This window comes from Acipenser ruthenus, chromosome 13, assembly GCF_902713425.1.
Source record: "Acipenser ruthenus chromosome 13, fAciRut3.2 maternal haplotype, whole genome shotgun sequence".
In the NCBI taxonomy this organism is placed as follows: Eukaryota; Metazoa; Chordata; class Actinopteri; order Acipenseriformes; family Acipenseridae; genus Acipenser; species Acipenser ruthenus.
In genome coordinates, this window is record NC_081201.1 from 38,656,805 (window position 1) to 38,673,811 (window position 17,007).

The following is a 17,007-nucleotide window of genomic DNA, read 5'->3' on the forward strand; positions in this document are numbered from 1 at the left end:
TGTGCTGTGTCTGTACTGTATTTATTTAAACTCAGGATGTGGAACAGGGTTGCTCTTGGGACAGAACAAACTCATTTGGCAGGTGTGTTTTTTTTTTTTTCAGTTTTTGTTTTTTTGACTCTTTTCTCAGATTGGGTCAGTTGTGTAAATGTGTTGCATGAGAAAGGTCTCTGCGCTGAAGAGTTTTCCCTTCCTTGTTTGAAAGTGTAAGGCTCTTTCTGTTCACTTCCTCATCTTTAGCAAAGACCAGGAGAAGAATCCCATGCTGAATTTGTCCATCCTGTTGGCTGCACTATTGTCACTTATTGTTCCTAAATGATTGGGAACTGTCCATCATCGGCAAGCGAACTAGCAGTTTATTTAAGAAATTGCACGTGTGACAAAGGCAGCCGCTGGAGTGTGGTGGCCGCACTGAATAGAGGGAGGGAAGGCAATTAGCTGCTACGTTGTTGGGGCTTTTTACATGTCAAACTGGAGTCTCGTTGCTTTTGTTACTGACATGTAAAGGAAATTCTCAGGGTTTTGTTTTGGTATTAAGGGCCTAAAGATTGCTGGCTGACACTTTGCACGCGAAGGCCAGATAAGTGCAGAGAACAGAAAGGAAGAAAAATGTAGCTTTTGTTTTGTTTGCTTCCCCCCCCACACACCACCACCACCAACTTTTTGCCATTAAGTGTGTTTTTTTAGGTGGCTGGACTTTTTGTTTATTTTTTAAAAAGAAAATGTTGTATAATAATTTTAAGTAACTGGAAGAAATTAAAATAATTGTAATATACAGTTTCTTTTAAAAGAGATTTAAAAAAACAGAATTTGATCCCAGAAAAGTTACTTACAATTCCTTGCTTTTAGATCATTTGTACTTTAAGTTTTTAGAATAGATTTTTTTATTTTATTTTTTTCAGTGTGTATATATATTTTTGACATATTCACTCCAAAACCATAATCAGCATAATGAGAATAAGTATGTGCATGCCAGGCTTTTTGGGAAATAGAATAGAATATGTCATTGCTGCACCCGGGTATTAGGCTGTGACTAACCCACAGCTGCTCTTAATTTGGCACTTAGAGTAATAAGGAAAGAAAGTTGGAGCATTTTCTGGATTTCATTAATAGATTACATTTGGTTTCAAAACCACAAAATACGATACTATCAATATGAAAAGGCATAAAGCAAGTAATGCATTATCTCTAATACAGTAATGTGTACACACAGGTGGGTTGATGTTGCTACTTTATTCTGTGTCGGTTGCAAAGAAGCCTTCAGTCAGCAGAACCGGAGGTATTATTTCAACAATAATGTGCAAAAGAAAAGAAACGAAACAGCAACAGGGAAATAATATCCGTACATCAAACGTAGAAAAAGCTGCTTTTGCCTGGTTAGTGCTGTCGGTCAGCTTGAGTAAAGTGCAGTTGGGTTTTTATTATTTCTTCCAAAAAAAACCCAAGAGCTGCTGTAGTGGCAAGACCCCACGTAGGTGTCACATCCATGGCAAAGTGACAAGAGACAAATACCTTTCTCCCGGCACTCCATCTCCAGGAAATTTGTTTTGAGGGAATTGACAGTATCTCAGATAAGTGACTGCTTGCTACGCTTTGCTGATTTTGCTCCCTTACGGATGTTGTTTTTTTTTCCTGCCTTTCCTTTCTCCTCGTCTCATTTGGTAGTGTACCTTGTATTAGACCAATCTACCATGCTGTCATTGCATAGCAGGACAGCACTAAGACTTCAAGAAGCCCACACAGGGTGGTGCGTCTGTGTTAGGAAAAGACTCCTACTACTTTCTTTCTTTCTTTCTTCCTTTCTTTCTTTGGTGGTTTATTTCCTGTGTGTGGCACACAACTAGCAAGTAGCTGTTGAGTTTTCTTTTTTAGTTTTGAGGTTTTTGTTTGTTTTTTTATCCTTTCCCGTGTAAACTTCAGTACCTCCTGTACTGCAGACATTAGACTGCACTAAAATGGAGAAGCCTCTCTCACCCAGCATGTTTGAGGATTTTGCTGTTTTGCGAAAGGCCAGGCCACAGAACCGGAGAACGCTTGATCTGGTGGGACAACTTTTTTTAGTACTTTGAATATCAGACAAACAAAAGAGAGAAGAGGGAGGGGGTGAAGACAAAAGCTGTGAGAGGAAGGAAAAAAACAACCGCCCGGTCGGCATCTAGTCAGCTAGGAAAGTTGTTAAGGTTAAGAGACAAGAGGAGACAAAGCGGTTATGTACCTGAGGGATGCTGCTTTAGCGGGGATGGAAGAATTGAGTGGTAAAGGAGGAGCGCTTGCCTCTGGCTTCTCTTTACTTCAGCAGCTCAACTGCTGGCATCTCAATCTCAATTGCTGGGTGAGTAGCGAGTTTCTGTGGCTGTGTCTTCTCTGACCATTGAACTTCATATCAGACAGTTTATTCCAGTGAATACCAATGATAAGAAGAGACAGCGCAGGAGGTCACCCGCCGTCATGGAAGCATTGGAGATTTCGTTCGTTCGTTCTTTCTTTCTTTCTTTCTTTCTTTCTTTCTTTCTTTCATTCTTTCTTTTTGGTTGATCTTCCTCCGTGTATGTGTGGTATTCATAATACATTGAAGGATTTCTTTTCTTTTTTTTTGTCATGTAGAGTAACAGATAAAACGTAAGCTGTTCTAGATTCACTAAACCTTTTCAGTTAAATATTTATTATTGTGATGCAGTGAAACAATAAGCTTAATAGGCTATGTTAGTGTATTTATATATATTTAAAATATTTATTTAAAATAATGTATTTAAAATAATATAATATATAGTATAATGTATTTAAAATAAATATAAAATACTGTGTTATGAAATGTAAAACCATAAACAATAACTTTGAAATATTTAATGTTTTTATCCGTAAAACTGTCTCAACAAATTCACATTTAATGTTGTTTTAAATAAACAATTTCATCATAATAAATGTAATGCTCGTTTAACTTAACATTTTTTAATGTATCATGCAAATTTAAAAGGGAATATATATTATATTTTTATTTTGCAGGCTGTTATAGATAAGTTGTGAGTCTTGAATGAACATGCTTCTGAAACAAATAATAATTATTATTATTATTATTATTATTATTATTATTATTATTATTATTATTATTATTATTATTATTATAACAATAATAATCATTGTTTTATTTTTATTTTTTTACTCAAGGGTAAACACACTTTATAAACCACTTATTTTTAAACACGTTATATCACCTTTTGACCTGATATACAAAATGTTTTTATCTGTGTTACCTGAGAATAATGCAAACTGAAATAGCATGCATAATATTTTCTGTGTTTATTCTTGCTAGCATTTTTGAGCAACTGCAGTATTGGATAAAAGGAAGGTCATCTCGTCAACAAGCAATATATATATATATATATATATATATATATATATATATATATATATATATATATATATATATATATATATATATATATATATATATATATATATATACGTGCAAATGAAACTGAAGACTAGCGCAGACATTTTTAAAACAGCTCTCTGATCACAAAACAAGCTTGTCATTACAATAAAGTGAATAGATTAACTTTTAAACATGCCCATCTCCCCAGTGCACTGATTTTACAGAGTTTTTAAATATAAATAATGATTAAAGCTGCAAGGATTTGTTGGAAAAAGGAGCATAAGCAAACTTGTTCTTGTCGTAATGAGAGGCACTGATTTGCACCACAGGGATTTAGGTTGTGTTTGAAATTGGCCATAAAGATTTATTGTAAAATGTAAGATTACACCATTGGGGTTTCTTCTTCCTTGAAAACAAATTGTCAAGAAAACAGGATATCAGTGTGCTGCAGTACAGTGAATAATACTGGACTTGTTACTAATTATTATGCTTGCTTATATATTTGTTTTAATTTGATCCACATGTTAGTAAATGTGTGATCATGTATGCGTGTATGTAGCACCCTGTGAGTACTGTGTGTGTACGGCATGCACACGCACACACAATGTAAATATTGTTCATCATATATTTATATATACTATATACGTATATATTCAGTTTGATCTCCACTACAAACAATGCATCCATTTTCAAAACCTCTAATAAGACACTGATATTTCATACACAACCCTTAAAGCAGGATCTGGCCTGGGGCACTTTTCGAGAAAAGTTTCCGATTTGATGTCTGATTAGTTACAGGCCCTGTAACAGTGACATCACCATTGCATCCTGTGATCGTCTCCATCTGCACGCTCCGACTCATTCGAAATTGACGATAGGTTTTTTAAATGAGTTTCAAAATTCTTTGAAACTAATTCGCCAAATAGAAAATCTTAAGATGTATTGTGTTGGCTGTTACTTATCAGCTGGTTGATAGAAATTGCTGAGCTGTTATTGTAGGTCCACATTGTGTACATATATATGTGTGTGTGTGTGTGTGTGTGTGTGTATAGAGAGAGAATTCCAGGAGGGGGGGTTGCTATTGAGTGAGTCTTGAGGGCTTTATAAACTTCATTCTTAAAAATATTTAAACAGTCGCCATGAAGTAGCAAAAACATGGCCATGAAATAGACAAAAGTGTCTAACTCCCCCCCCTCCCCCCCCCCCCCCCCCCCCCCCCTCCACACACACACACACACACACACACACACACATATGTTTTCTGCATCTTGTCAGAATGAGTACTTGGATTTGAGCCCTTGGCTCTGCTCTTTATCGGTTCACATGTTTGGCAGCTCTCTGCTTGCACTGGAATTTGTCAACCTGAAAACCCCTATCCATCACTGGCCTGTGAGGTCACTTCCTCCCTGAACCATCTCCTGTACACAATACAGCTCATTAGAGATGGGGAGCCGTAGTGACATGCCATCATATCCATGACATAAGGCAGAGTGACAGGCAGTGACACAGAGGGCACTGGAGGACGCCACCTTATGTTGAATGTTTCAATTGCTCTGCACGATGAGATGTGTTTTTGTTTATTTTAATATCACATTTGTATTGGTATCATTTATAACAAAAGGACAGGCCCCGTGCTAGCTTAATACCTTTTAAAAGTTGATTATAAATCATGTCTTCTGAGGTGAGAAAATGTGATTGTTTTCGGGGATTTTAATTCCAAAATGAATTAATCTTTTCATTGTTTGGGCAAACCTACACTTACTTCATGATGAGGCCTTGGTTTATTAAGAAAGCAGCAGTGAGAGGCCAAGCCCTTCTGACATGGCTTAGAAGCTGTCAATTAGGATTAATGGAATGGTATTCTGTTTAATGGCATTACTGAAATTACAGGGAGGCAAGGGCTTTTCACTGAATTGTGCAATGGTGTGTTACCAGTGTTTTAAGCATCACTGAAAAACCTTGTTTATAAAGGTGAATTGCAGAGCAGTATATTGCACCTGGTATGCAAGCTATTAAGGCATTAAGTACAATGTTAACCCTTTTATTTCTTTAGGAACAATTTAACTGAAGAACAGAAAATAATAACTTCACTGCTATTTTACCTGCAATAAAGCTGACTTGTGCAAGTTATGGACTATTGCTATTGTGAATATCTTCCTGGAGTCATGTCCCTCAAGCCTATCGACAGGGTCACTGTAAAGCAGCATTTTGAATCATGACAAGCAAATGAATCCAGCCCCAAAACAACTTGTAAATTTACGAGAAGGGAAGGCATTCTGTTGAGTTTTGTCTTTCAGCTTAAATATGCAAGTGAAAATTGTAGCAGTCATTATTTGGAATAGGCTTATACCGGGACTACGTTCCACAAAACAAAAAAAATCCCTGTGTGTGGCAGCCTTCAGGAGAGCCACTGGGCCAATAGGTTGGTCTTTTCTTGTGGGGAGGGCTGGGGTGCTATTATAAATACAGTAGCCAGGATGTAGGCTTTTCTTTATTTCTTTTTTTGTTTTTTTCAACAAGAATGGAAGTACGTGGGAGTTTTAGAGAAGTGGGTTTTGTCCCACAAAATACAGAGGTATTGTCAAAGAACAATATTGTGTTAATGGTCCTGTCATCATTTGTGTTAAATAAAAAAATTATAATAAAGCTCCTTTTTCAAAGTGGGAAGAGTTCCAGCGATGAATTGGGGCCTTGTCCACAGCAACAATGGGTACTTAGCATAGCGCAGGACCTTCAAGATAAGGGAGTCGTATTATACTGAGAGAGGGCACAGGGCACTGTATTAAACACAATAAGAAAAGCAGATTTCAGGAGCAAATGCTTAGTCAAGTGTAAGACTTTCTGGGGGAGTTCAGGGTGAATGAATGAAGGAATTCATTCTGAGATCGTCCTAACATTAAAGATTGCATTATTTGAGAAGGGTGCCCCTTGTGTGTGTGTGCAGACCCTGGTGGACCGTATTGGTGGTGGTGCTGTTATTATGAGAGACTCTGAGAGAATTGATTTCTCAAGCCTTGTAACTTGGCTGTTTTACAGATTTGTACCCGCTTTTTTGCTTTCTTAGAAAAAAAAAAGTATTCTTTTTTCATATATATATATATATATATATATATATATATATATATATATATATATATATATATATATATATATATATATATATATATAATATAGATTAGAAACCTGCACGGTTGTGATGTGCTTCTGTTGGTGGGTCCTGATGCTTGGAGTGTTCTGTAAATCAATTAATTAAAAATAAATAGAAGAAAAAAAAATTGCACGAATTTAATTAAACTGTACGATACGTATCTGATATAACCTGGTTAAATTAAGTGAAAGGCGTGCTATAACTGGTGGATTAAGCAAGCGAGCCAACAGGCCCCATATGTGTTCAGCTTTTGTTTTGTTGTGCTTGTGCGCTCTCAATGCCCTTTTTCAGACTCTGTCTCCTACCTAGCTGTCCAGGATGTGTGTGGTGTCGAGGGGGGTGGTACTTCTTGAAGGGAGGCTGGGAGACCTTGTAGCCCTCGTTTGTTTTTCACTGTCTCTTGAGAATAGCCTCTGAGGTGAATAGCAGGCTTTCATTCCTCTTGGTTACCCTTCTTATAATAGAGAGGGAGAGGAAGACACGGGCGTTGCAGGGGTACAAGTGCTCAATCAGTCTTTGAGGTGTCACAGTCCACATTGTGAATAGTGCAGAGTGCCTGTGATGGTGGTGGAATGTTTTGTACTGCTGGCTGGTAGAATTTGATTAAGTACACTTCAAGAGGTCAAGGTTTAGCAGCAGGGGCTCCCTGTGAATGTGGCGGGGCTGAAGTGTGCAGCCTTGGGGCATGTGTTTGCTTTCCACCCCCATTTTTTTAAATATACAATACAGTGCAGTGCAGTACAGTGTGGTTTTATGTATACCAGGTTCATTCCCACTGTGATGAAACTCAGTTCTCCTTACCAAAAACAATAATCTGCAGTATTGCATATTATTTATGTATTCCCTGTAAATTGTAAAGTAAATTGTTACTATTACTGTGGGGAGGAGGTGGGAGGTGTGTGGTGCAGGGACCACGAACAACCACAACCACAACAACAAAACATCTGATATAATCAGGTTAAGTTACATCCATATACTGGTGCAGTGTGTTTGAAACTACAGAATAATAATAATAATAATAATAATAATAATAATAATAATAATAATAATAATAATAATAAGCAGGCTTAATGCCACCCTTTTGCCTGGAGATGGCAATCTAAAACACTGTAACTAACAATAGCTACACTGTACAATAACAGCCTTTACTGTGTTTTATGGTAAGATACATATTTAGTTTTATTTTTTATTAAACCTATTCCATTTCTTTAGTATTGAAAAAAATAATAATACATGCACATACAGTATAGCGTATAGATTGGCCATTTGGAGGATTTCTGAATAGAATGCCTCCTGACAAAAGAACTGTTTTAAATGGGTTACTAAAGCTTCCAATAGAAGAGGCTTGACAGCATTCCTTCACATCGTTAGCCATGGAGAGCAGCCGTGGCAGAGCAGCAAGGTTCTGCTAGGCAATGGCCTGCACATCAGGCATGTTCGATAGCTGTCAACGGTTCCTTTATTCTTGACTGGATTTCAAGACAGGCTAATATAGGGACAACTTTTACATTTTATGAATTGAAATGACAGGATGATTAATCCAAAAAACTTTCTCCCAGGGTGGAGTACAGAAGACATTTGTCTTTGGATACTTATTAATAGTTTAGCAGGTGTTGTGTTGACATTCCATTTGAATCAGATACATTTATGTGCACACGCACACACACACACAGGCACGCACACACACACACACACAGCTACTGTATCACTGTAATTACGACTACACTCACACACGGGCCTGGCTACTGTATCACTGTAATTCTGTGTACACTCTCACTCTAATTCGGATTACAGGGTGCCAGTCTTAACGCAGCGATGAAAGGAAATAAAGACACTTACTGAAATGAAATCCGACTCTGATCTATCCATCATCTACTGCTTCCCTTTTTAATCTACGCCATGGCCTAATCTGGTTACATGCCCTTGTTGGGTTTTAGTGAAAGTCATCTGTTGGGAATAGGGGTTTTATTTCAATTGGGTAATGCCACAGTTATGGTTCAAAACTAAAGAAGAAAAATTACACATTGTCTTCAGAACTATTAACATCTGACAATGTTATTGGTGTCATATTTACTGTTCTTAGTGCCACTTTGTAGCACAGGGCCTCATTTTGGGACAGTTCACACTCCAATGCATTCTGGTAAGTGTAGTCTTGCTGTGAAAGGAACCTCAAACATACCAGAATGCATCGCCATGTGAGTTGAAAGCCTGAACTGTCCCAAACTGTCCTAGTGTACATGGAGTCATATGGTAACCCTATCTATGGGTCTTAGAAGCTTCGTCCTGGCCCCAGGTTGGGATGTTAGTCTCTTGGCCTTTACCAAGCCTTTGGAAAGGTGGTCGACAAGAGCTCATACAGCATAAGACCTATTCGTCCTCACCAAACCCTGTCTGGGTGCTCAGACCCACAGGTGCAGCCGTGTGCTGGCGTCTCTTCCCAATTTGTTTTGACCTTTTAACTGAAGTGGTTACTGGTGGCTTTTGACAAAGTGCTGCTCTTCTTCTTTTTTCAATGTTTTTCAGTCGAACAAAGTGCCCGTTGTGCAGCACCCTCATCATGTGCACCCGCTCACGCCTCTGATAACGTACAGCAATGAGCACTTCACACCAGGAAACCCCCCTCCGCACTTACAGGCCGATGTGGACCCGAAAACAGGTGAGCAGCTTGGACAACACATGGAGACTTTGACTGGATGCAGCTGGACGCTTCGAGACCTGAACTTCTTAAAGAGTTGCACTGGCGAGTAGGCCCACATATATTTTCAATTTCCACACAGCTTGTAAATGATGCATATTAAACTTGAAGGTGTTCTTCAGTTTCAATGTCGGGGGACGGCCAGGAGAGGATGCACTCCAACATTACTCCAGATTGCTTACACTTGGTTCTGTGGTCTATATCACTCAATTTAACCGTAGGGTAGTCCTACGGTATTACGCCTTTTAATCCATTACATGCCCTTGGCTCGGAGTGGCCAGACATCTTTCTCTAAGGAATATTTTCTAATCCTAATAGCAGTTCTCAGTGGAGTGTCACTTTTAAGAGCATGCAGGTCCAGTTGAGTGCTGGTTTATTCCACTGGTCTGGATTAAACTCCTCAGATGCCCATTGAATCATATGGCAGCTCTGCCTGTGTGTAACTATAGTACCACAGCCCAGTATTCTGTACAGTAGCCATGGTATCGTTCCTGCAGGTGAACTGACCACTTGTCCTTGGTAAGCAGTCGGGTAATGATTCTCATTGGGTGTTCTCCATATGAATCTGAATAAAGTTTGTATGAGTGTTTGTTATATGAAGTAATTCAACATGCTGTCAGTGCAAGTCAGGGCACTGACACTACAGATGACTTGTAAACCACTTGTCTGATTTCGGTAACGCACAAGCGTTTTCTTATGAGGGGCTTCACTAGCTGCTATGGGTGGAGTACGTTGTGCTATATCTTAAGAACCACCTGTCTGATTCTGATGACCCTTGGGTATTGGGAAGAGTTTCATACTTCCTTCAACCAATGTGAAAATGGGGCAGTTTTACTTCATTTTATTTTGGGTATAAATGTAAAATACAGTTGAAATTAGCATAAAGGCCCTGTTAATTTATGATCAGTGCATAGAATTACATTTTATTGACAACAGCAGTACATAATGGAGTATGGGCTTTGAAAGAACCATTTCCTATTAAATATACTGTTTATTGTCCATGGCATTTAAGGGCTATTAAGCTTTTACAAAAACAAATACACACACTGCATTAGGGTACATTACCTGCTGTGTCAGCTGTGCCATGTAACAGCAGTGCAAGGAATGGCTATGGAACGGTTATTATAGGTGTGTAATTCATTTCAAATCGCTCCTTTTCATAATTGTAATTATGAAAAGGAGGGAAAATAATATTCAGAAAAAACACATTTACGTCCATCTGTCTGTTTACTTCCAGGCGCTGTTTAATTTGAATTGTCATGCCAGTCCTCTGGCTATTGTGGCGTTAACTCAGAGTGGCTCTATAGAAGAGACTTGCTGCTGTCAAACATGCTGCTTCAGACTCCACCATTGATGCCATGCCTTCTAATGCAAGTCATAGTGAAGTGGCATTATGGGGCACATGAGAGCCCTGACCACACAGTGACGCAGTATAGAGGGCTGCTCCACCACAGGAGAGTACTGGATTGGGCACTGATGTTATTCTAAATGCTACTTCTGTTTCTCTTGCAGGTATTCCCAGGCCCCCGCATCCAGATATCTCTCCATATTATCCTTTGTCGCCGGGTACAGTAGGCCAGATTCCCCATCCGCTGGGATGGTTAGTACCACAGTAAGCAATCCCAGTTTCCTATTCATTTATTTATTTATTTATTTATTTATTTATTGTTGTTGTTATTATTAGTATTATTATTATAGTCAGTATATTGAAGCATCAAACTTAAAATAGTTTTTCTCTTATGATGATTATTGTATATGCAGTGCAGTACTAGAGTGACATTTGTTTCCAGGAGAAAGAAGCTATTACCTTTTAAAGTAGTAGGATAAAGTAGCTATTATCTTGGTCTGATGTACAAAAAAGGTAATTTTGCACAATTAATAATTGCCCCTTTATAACGCCACCCTTGCATACCACCAGCTATTCTCTCTGAACAAATGTCACCAATATAAAAACAGTGTTATTTGTACCCGTTATATCACCACCCCGCTGTCCGCCACCCGCCAACTTCCCAAGCCAAACAAACGTTAATATAAGCATTGTAGTTTCCCTCATTGTAGCGCCAGAGAAATAATCATGGCCAATTAAAACAACAAAGTTATGCAGTTAACCTTTGACTTGCTTTCCTAATTCGTTGTTAACTGAACGTTCATACCAATGTCATCAACACTCCCGCTCCCAAAGCAAAACAGAAAGTACAACATGGCGAGTCGACCCTACATTTAACACCAGAGCAAAAGAAACAAATCTGCATGTATGCATCTGAAAATAAGAAAGCAAGACATCGCATATGTTTTCTCTTCTAAGTGAGGCATATACTGTTAATCGAAGGACAATTGGAGACATTGTAATGGATAAAAACAAATGGCTTACCTTGATGGAACGGGTCGATTTGTTTAACCTGAAAAAGGCTTGACGCAGTCTAAAACAAGTGACTTTTATAAACCACAGTAATTCTTAAAAAAAAAAAAAAAAAAAAAAAAAAGTATGGTAGAGGTTTGCACAAATGAAGGCTGACTTAAACTAAAGCATCAGTTTTGTAAACAGCATAGTAGTTTGTTTGTTGTTTTTTAACGTTTCATTTAAAAGAAGTGTTTTCCTGTACATATTCAAATTGTTTTTTGGTTTTTTTTTTAACAAAAGAATGCTGTTGAGCTTAAATTGCTTTGTGAAATAAATAGATGGCATCGTTCAATGGGGGATAGTATTCAGCAGACTTACAGTCGTGCCACAAACAGTGAAGTTCAAATGACCAGTACAGTAAAAAAAAAATAAAAAGGACACTTTTTTGTTTTTATGGAATTGTTGTTTGGGTGATTTGACACTAACTGTTCCTCAAAAGTAACCATGTATGTTTCATACAGATGGGAAAAGATGGTAAAATGTCACTATACTGTAGTTTTAGGTGCTAGAAAACACTAGAGTTTAGATGGCCAGCACAGTTTCAGTTTAGAATAATGTTGCAGCCGTGTTCGGAACACATAAAGGTTGCTCCACTGCTCCCATGGGCACCTCTGCTTTGTTTCACACATTGCACCTGGATATTTGACAACACCACTCCAGGCAAAGTAAAATATGTCAGTCTGGTTTCTTCATGTAGTTAATGCACTGATTTTCCAGGCAGCACAGTGCACTCGTTTTTATTAAACCCAAGTTGCTTCTTTGTGGTGAGAGTGCTATTTTGCATGTTGCTGTATTGTCCAATTAAAGTAATGCACCATGATTGCCAGTCTGTTACCCACAATTCCACACGGGGTCTCTCCCCTGGTAACTCTTGTCAACACTTGTTAGTGTGACAAAAGGCTACAAATTAAGCTCTGTTAATTTAATGTTTTCTCACCGCGATCTAAATACCGAAAGAGGCCCTGAGCACAGTCGCAGCCCTTTGATTCACTGTACTTTATTTTGGTATAAATTTACATTCATTATTGTTTTCCTTTAGATGTGTAGCCCCCAATTAGCATGACGGCTCCATTAAAGCAGGCGACGCGTCGCCTTTAATTATCACAACAAAACACCTAGTGTCAGCTGGGGGAGAGGGGCTCTGTTGACACAAGCAGAGGTTATAAAATGTAATTAGCCATTCCTATCACATTTGTGGTATTCAAATTGTTCTGAGTTTGCTCCCTTTGATCTTCTCTCTGCAATCCCCTGGATTTTTGTTCCGATCAAATGAGAATAAAGCTTGCTGCACAGGGAGAGGCTTTTACCTTTTTTTATTTTCTCTTTCTTCTTTTTAGGCAAGGTCAGCCAGTTTATCCAATCACAACAGGAGGGTTCAGGCATCCATACCCGACTGCTCTCACCGTCAATGCATCCATGTCTAGGTGAGTTGCATACTATGAAGCGCATGCTTTTGAATGCAAACAGTTGATATTTTCACATTCATTATGAATGGTTTAGTATAACCCCCCATCCCCTATTGCTTAATGAGTCAGAATCCTTATTTATCGCTGAAAGACTAGAATAGAAATGTTTCTATCTGGTCATCTTTACAGTACATCAATCAATCAATCTTTATTTGATATAGGAGGCTGTGTGGTCCAGTGGTTAAAGAAAAGGGCTTGTAACTAGGAGGTCCCCGGTTCAAATCCCACCTCAGCCACTGACTCATTATGTGACCCTGAGCAAGTCACTTAACCTGCGTGTGCTCCATCTTTCGGGTGAGACGTAATTTTAAGTGGCTCTGCAGCTGATGCATAGTTCACACACCCTAGTCTCTGTAAGTCACCTTGGATAAAAGCGTCTGCTAAATAAACAAATAATAATAATAATAGTGCAATTCATAGTGGACCACCATCACAAAGCACTTTATAAGATACAGTAGAAAACAATGCATAATACATTAAATACAGTATATCCACATGCTTGACCAGGGAGAGAGCCCTCAATGATATTCAAGCTTCAGAAGTTTCATTTCCACCCCTTCAGGATGAAACCCAATGGCTTCTAGTTTATTTACCAGTAGTCAGTAGAGCTGTGTTTAAATAGTCACTAATTGCCCCAAATGAAGGGTTTCTTTTCTGTCCGATTTCCAGTGCAGTTAATTTAATTGGTGGAGTCTTAGAGTTTCATGATGGTCTGAAACAGCTAATGCATTTTGATAATATGGAATTAAATTAGCCTGCTTTTAATAGGCCAGGCTTCTCATCTCAGGAGACTGCAGGTTAGCATTTGTTTCTTAAAATAGAGTAAGAACATAAGAAAGTTTACAAACAAGAGGAGGCCATTCAGCCCATCTTGCTAGTTTGGTTGTTAGTAGCTTATTGATCCCAGAATCTCACCAAGCAGCTTCTTGAAGGATCCCAGGGTTTCAGCTTCAACAACATTACGGGGGAGTTGGTTCCAGACCCTCACAATTCTCTGTGTAAAAAAGTGCCTCCTATTTTCTGTTCTGAATGCCCCTTTATCTAATCTCCATTTGTGACCCCAGTAACGTGGCCAGTCTTTTTATTAGAATAAAGAAATGCTTCTTTTGTCATATTTCCTCACCTTTTCTTATAAGATTCTTTCCAATTTTCAATACTCAACAATTCATTATGGAATTTGGCACGAATAGGTAAAGATGTTGTTGCTTACCAGACTGGGGTATACCATTTATTTAAGAGTCAAATAGAATATGGGAATTTTTATTAAGATTCTAATAAACAAGGAAATCTTAGTCTTACAAGCAGGGTTTGAGAAAGTCTAAGGTACACATTCTCTTTAAACAGTCTTCTAAAATCTTTATAAGGAAAACCAACTCATGTTGTATCTTGTATCCCCTTGATATACCATCTAACCAGATACAAGGGTAAAAAAAGAAAAAAATCTACACAGAAAATTAAAGACATTCTTTTGATAATGGGGTGAGAGACGTACACATCTCTTATCTGTGTGACAGTTCTAGGAAATGTAGGCTCCTTGTCCTGTCCATGATAACCCTTTGATATGCATTCCATCCAGCAGCCTGACTGCGATTTTCTCAGAATTAAGTGACGGGTCATTATACTTTAAACACCATGGAGATGCCTGGACCGGCAATTAAATGGCATGCGCTGGCACTCATTCGTTCCACCCGATGACCCCCTTTGGATTGAGATGTTAGAGCTTCGGGGCCCTCAGCCTGCTAAATTGGTAGAAGCCACTTCTTCTGACGAGGGCCGGCTCTGAAATCAGATCGCTTCAAAGAGGCAGAATCATGTTTAAACCATAATGTGGGTGCGCAGTGGCACTGGAGCCGGGAACAGAAGAAATGTAACAAGTGCATCAGGAGAATGAGGGAATAATGACAGACCTGCTGCAACGCAAAAGGGTTGTAGTGCAGGAGAAGCCCCCCCCACTGCTCGTACATAAAATACAGACAGGCAGCGACACACACTTAACAGAAACATGTCAGCGGTGAAGCAGAGCGCCAGGGTATGAGAAACAAACCCCCGAGAGAGCGAACAAAAAAATATTCTTCCTAGCAAGTTTCGGATCATCATTATATTCTGGCTCCGAGCCATACAGCCAGAGAGTGATGTATAATGAGCTGTTTAGAATTTCACATTTCTCTGAATTTGTGTATGGCCACCGACAGAGCTTTCACTGAAAAGGTGTTTTATAGCCAGTGATTGCTATATATACATATTAAAAACACTACTCACCTGTTTCTAATATAGAAATGATTATTAGATCTTATATTGGTTATCTGGCTGCATTCAAGTGTGTGTGTGTGTGTGTGTGTGTGTGTGTGTGTCTATATATATATATATATATATATATATATATATATATATATATATATATATATATATATATATATATATATATATATATATATATATAAATTTAATGATAACACTATCATTATGCTTGATCCGAATTCAAAGTTTTTAACATGTTAAGCAGTGTCATTCATTGTTCTGTTGGTAAACACTTGAGATTAAGGGTTCTACATAAATGGTTACAGTACCATTTGGTTGCATTTAACAATAAGCAATTCATTAATTGACAGATTGCATCAGAAATCAGAGTTTGGGGGGGGACACAGTTCTCTATTTTGTAATAAGAAATTACAGGATTATTAAAGTTTAAAATAATCCATTGGTAACCCAAAATGGAATATGTAATGGTAATATTTATATTAGATTTGAGTGCATAATATGTACAGCACACACTGTTTGTATAGCTTGCATGTCTGAGCTGACTTGGGTACATCCCTTGTATGATGCTCACCACTTGTATAATACACATCTCATATAAAACACACATCCCGTGGGTAACGCACATAAATCCCCAGATTTGCAAAAGCATGTGTGTTCCAGTGGTAGAATTACATTAATAAGCATTTATTTGCATTTATTTGAAACTCTAAATCTCTAAATTTAAGTTTTTCCCTATTTTACAAATTAAATGTATTATTGGGGTAGATGTTATTGCAAATGCATGTGTATTCTTAATATGTTTAGTGTGTACTGGTATGTAATATTGTCATACACTGTCCTGCTGCATAGGATGCTTCCCTCTTGCTGGCTCCAAAATGACCTGTCAGATTACAGGGATGCTATTTGATAGGGAACACTGTAATGTCATGCCCGCCTCTACTTACCAATTTCCCCAGTAGACCGGCTCACTTGAGGGCTTGTTAACCTTTATATAAAGACTGACCCCCTTTTTAACCCTCACCCCCTCCTGCTAGTTCATGCCCCATGTAAGCTTTTTATCGGTGACTTGAGCTCAAAGCATGTCACCTAAGCAGGATTTGTATTTTAATATGGCTGCATGTCAGACCAATTCTTCTCGTAAGAATTGTGATGATAAGAGTCCCCCACAGCATAAGCAAATAGATGCGGTGGACCCTTTTTTTAAGCAGTACATTGCTTAAATTCCATACGATACCCCTCTGCTTATGTGTCACGAAAGCACTGTGTTGTCTTTAGAAACCACATACCACCCTAAGGCTGTTGTCTGGAGTAAACTTCAAAATGGCAGGACGGTGTATCTTTCAGCTTATACAACTATTATCAAGGGCTGTTGCAAGAGAAAAGCCACAAGGCTTTGTCTGGCTTGGGTTATTGTATCATATAATAATGCTATAATATATGATAAAACAGAATACAATTGTGTTGTCCCGTTATGCAAGCAGAATTTGTCATTTTGATAATGCTGGGATGTCACTGCTATACAGTGTCACTAGTAATTAAAGGAGACATTGAGAATGTAGTGACAACATTACCCGATTCATTAAGTTAATTAATCCCGTTAATTAGCTGTGACAGCTTGCATATGCCCGCACTGCATTCAGTAATGTGTAACTCTATGCTCATCTC

At 38.3% G+C, this 17,007-nt stretch overlaps 1 protein-coding gene across 50 annotated transcripts in view; it reads left to right on the top strand.

Annotated features, from left to right (window-relative positions):
- tcf7l2 (transcription factor 7 like 2) overlaps positions 1–17,007 on the top strand; it is a 92,331-nt gene that overhangs the window by 63,488 nt on the left and 11,836 nt on the right. For 31 of the 50 annotated variants that reach the window (XM_058985325.1, XM_058985324.1, XM_058985326.1 and 28 more), the window contains 3 exons: positions 9,045–9,261; positions 10,729–10,828; positions 12,955–13,041. In XM_058985325.1, the coding sequence (XP_058841308.1) occupies positions 9,045–9,261; positions 10,729–10,828; positions 12,955–13,041 (404 nt within the window). Of the gene's footprint in view, positions 1–1,691; positions 2,333–9,044; positions 9,262–10,728; positions 10,829–12,954; positions 13,042–17,007 lie in introns of those variants that run through there. The other 19 variants (XM_058985340.1, XM_058985341.1, XM_058985343.1 and 16 more) reach the window with 3 other exon arrangements.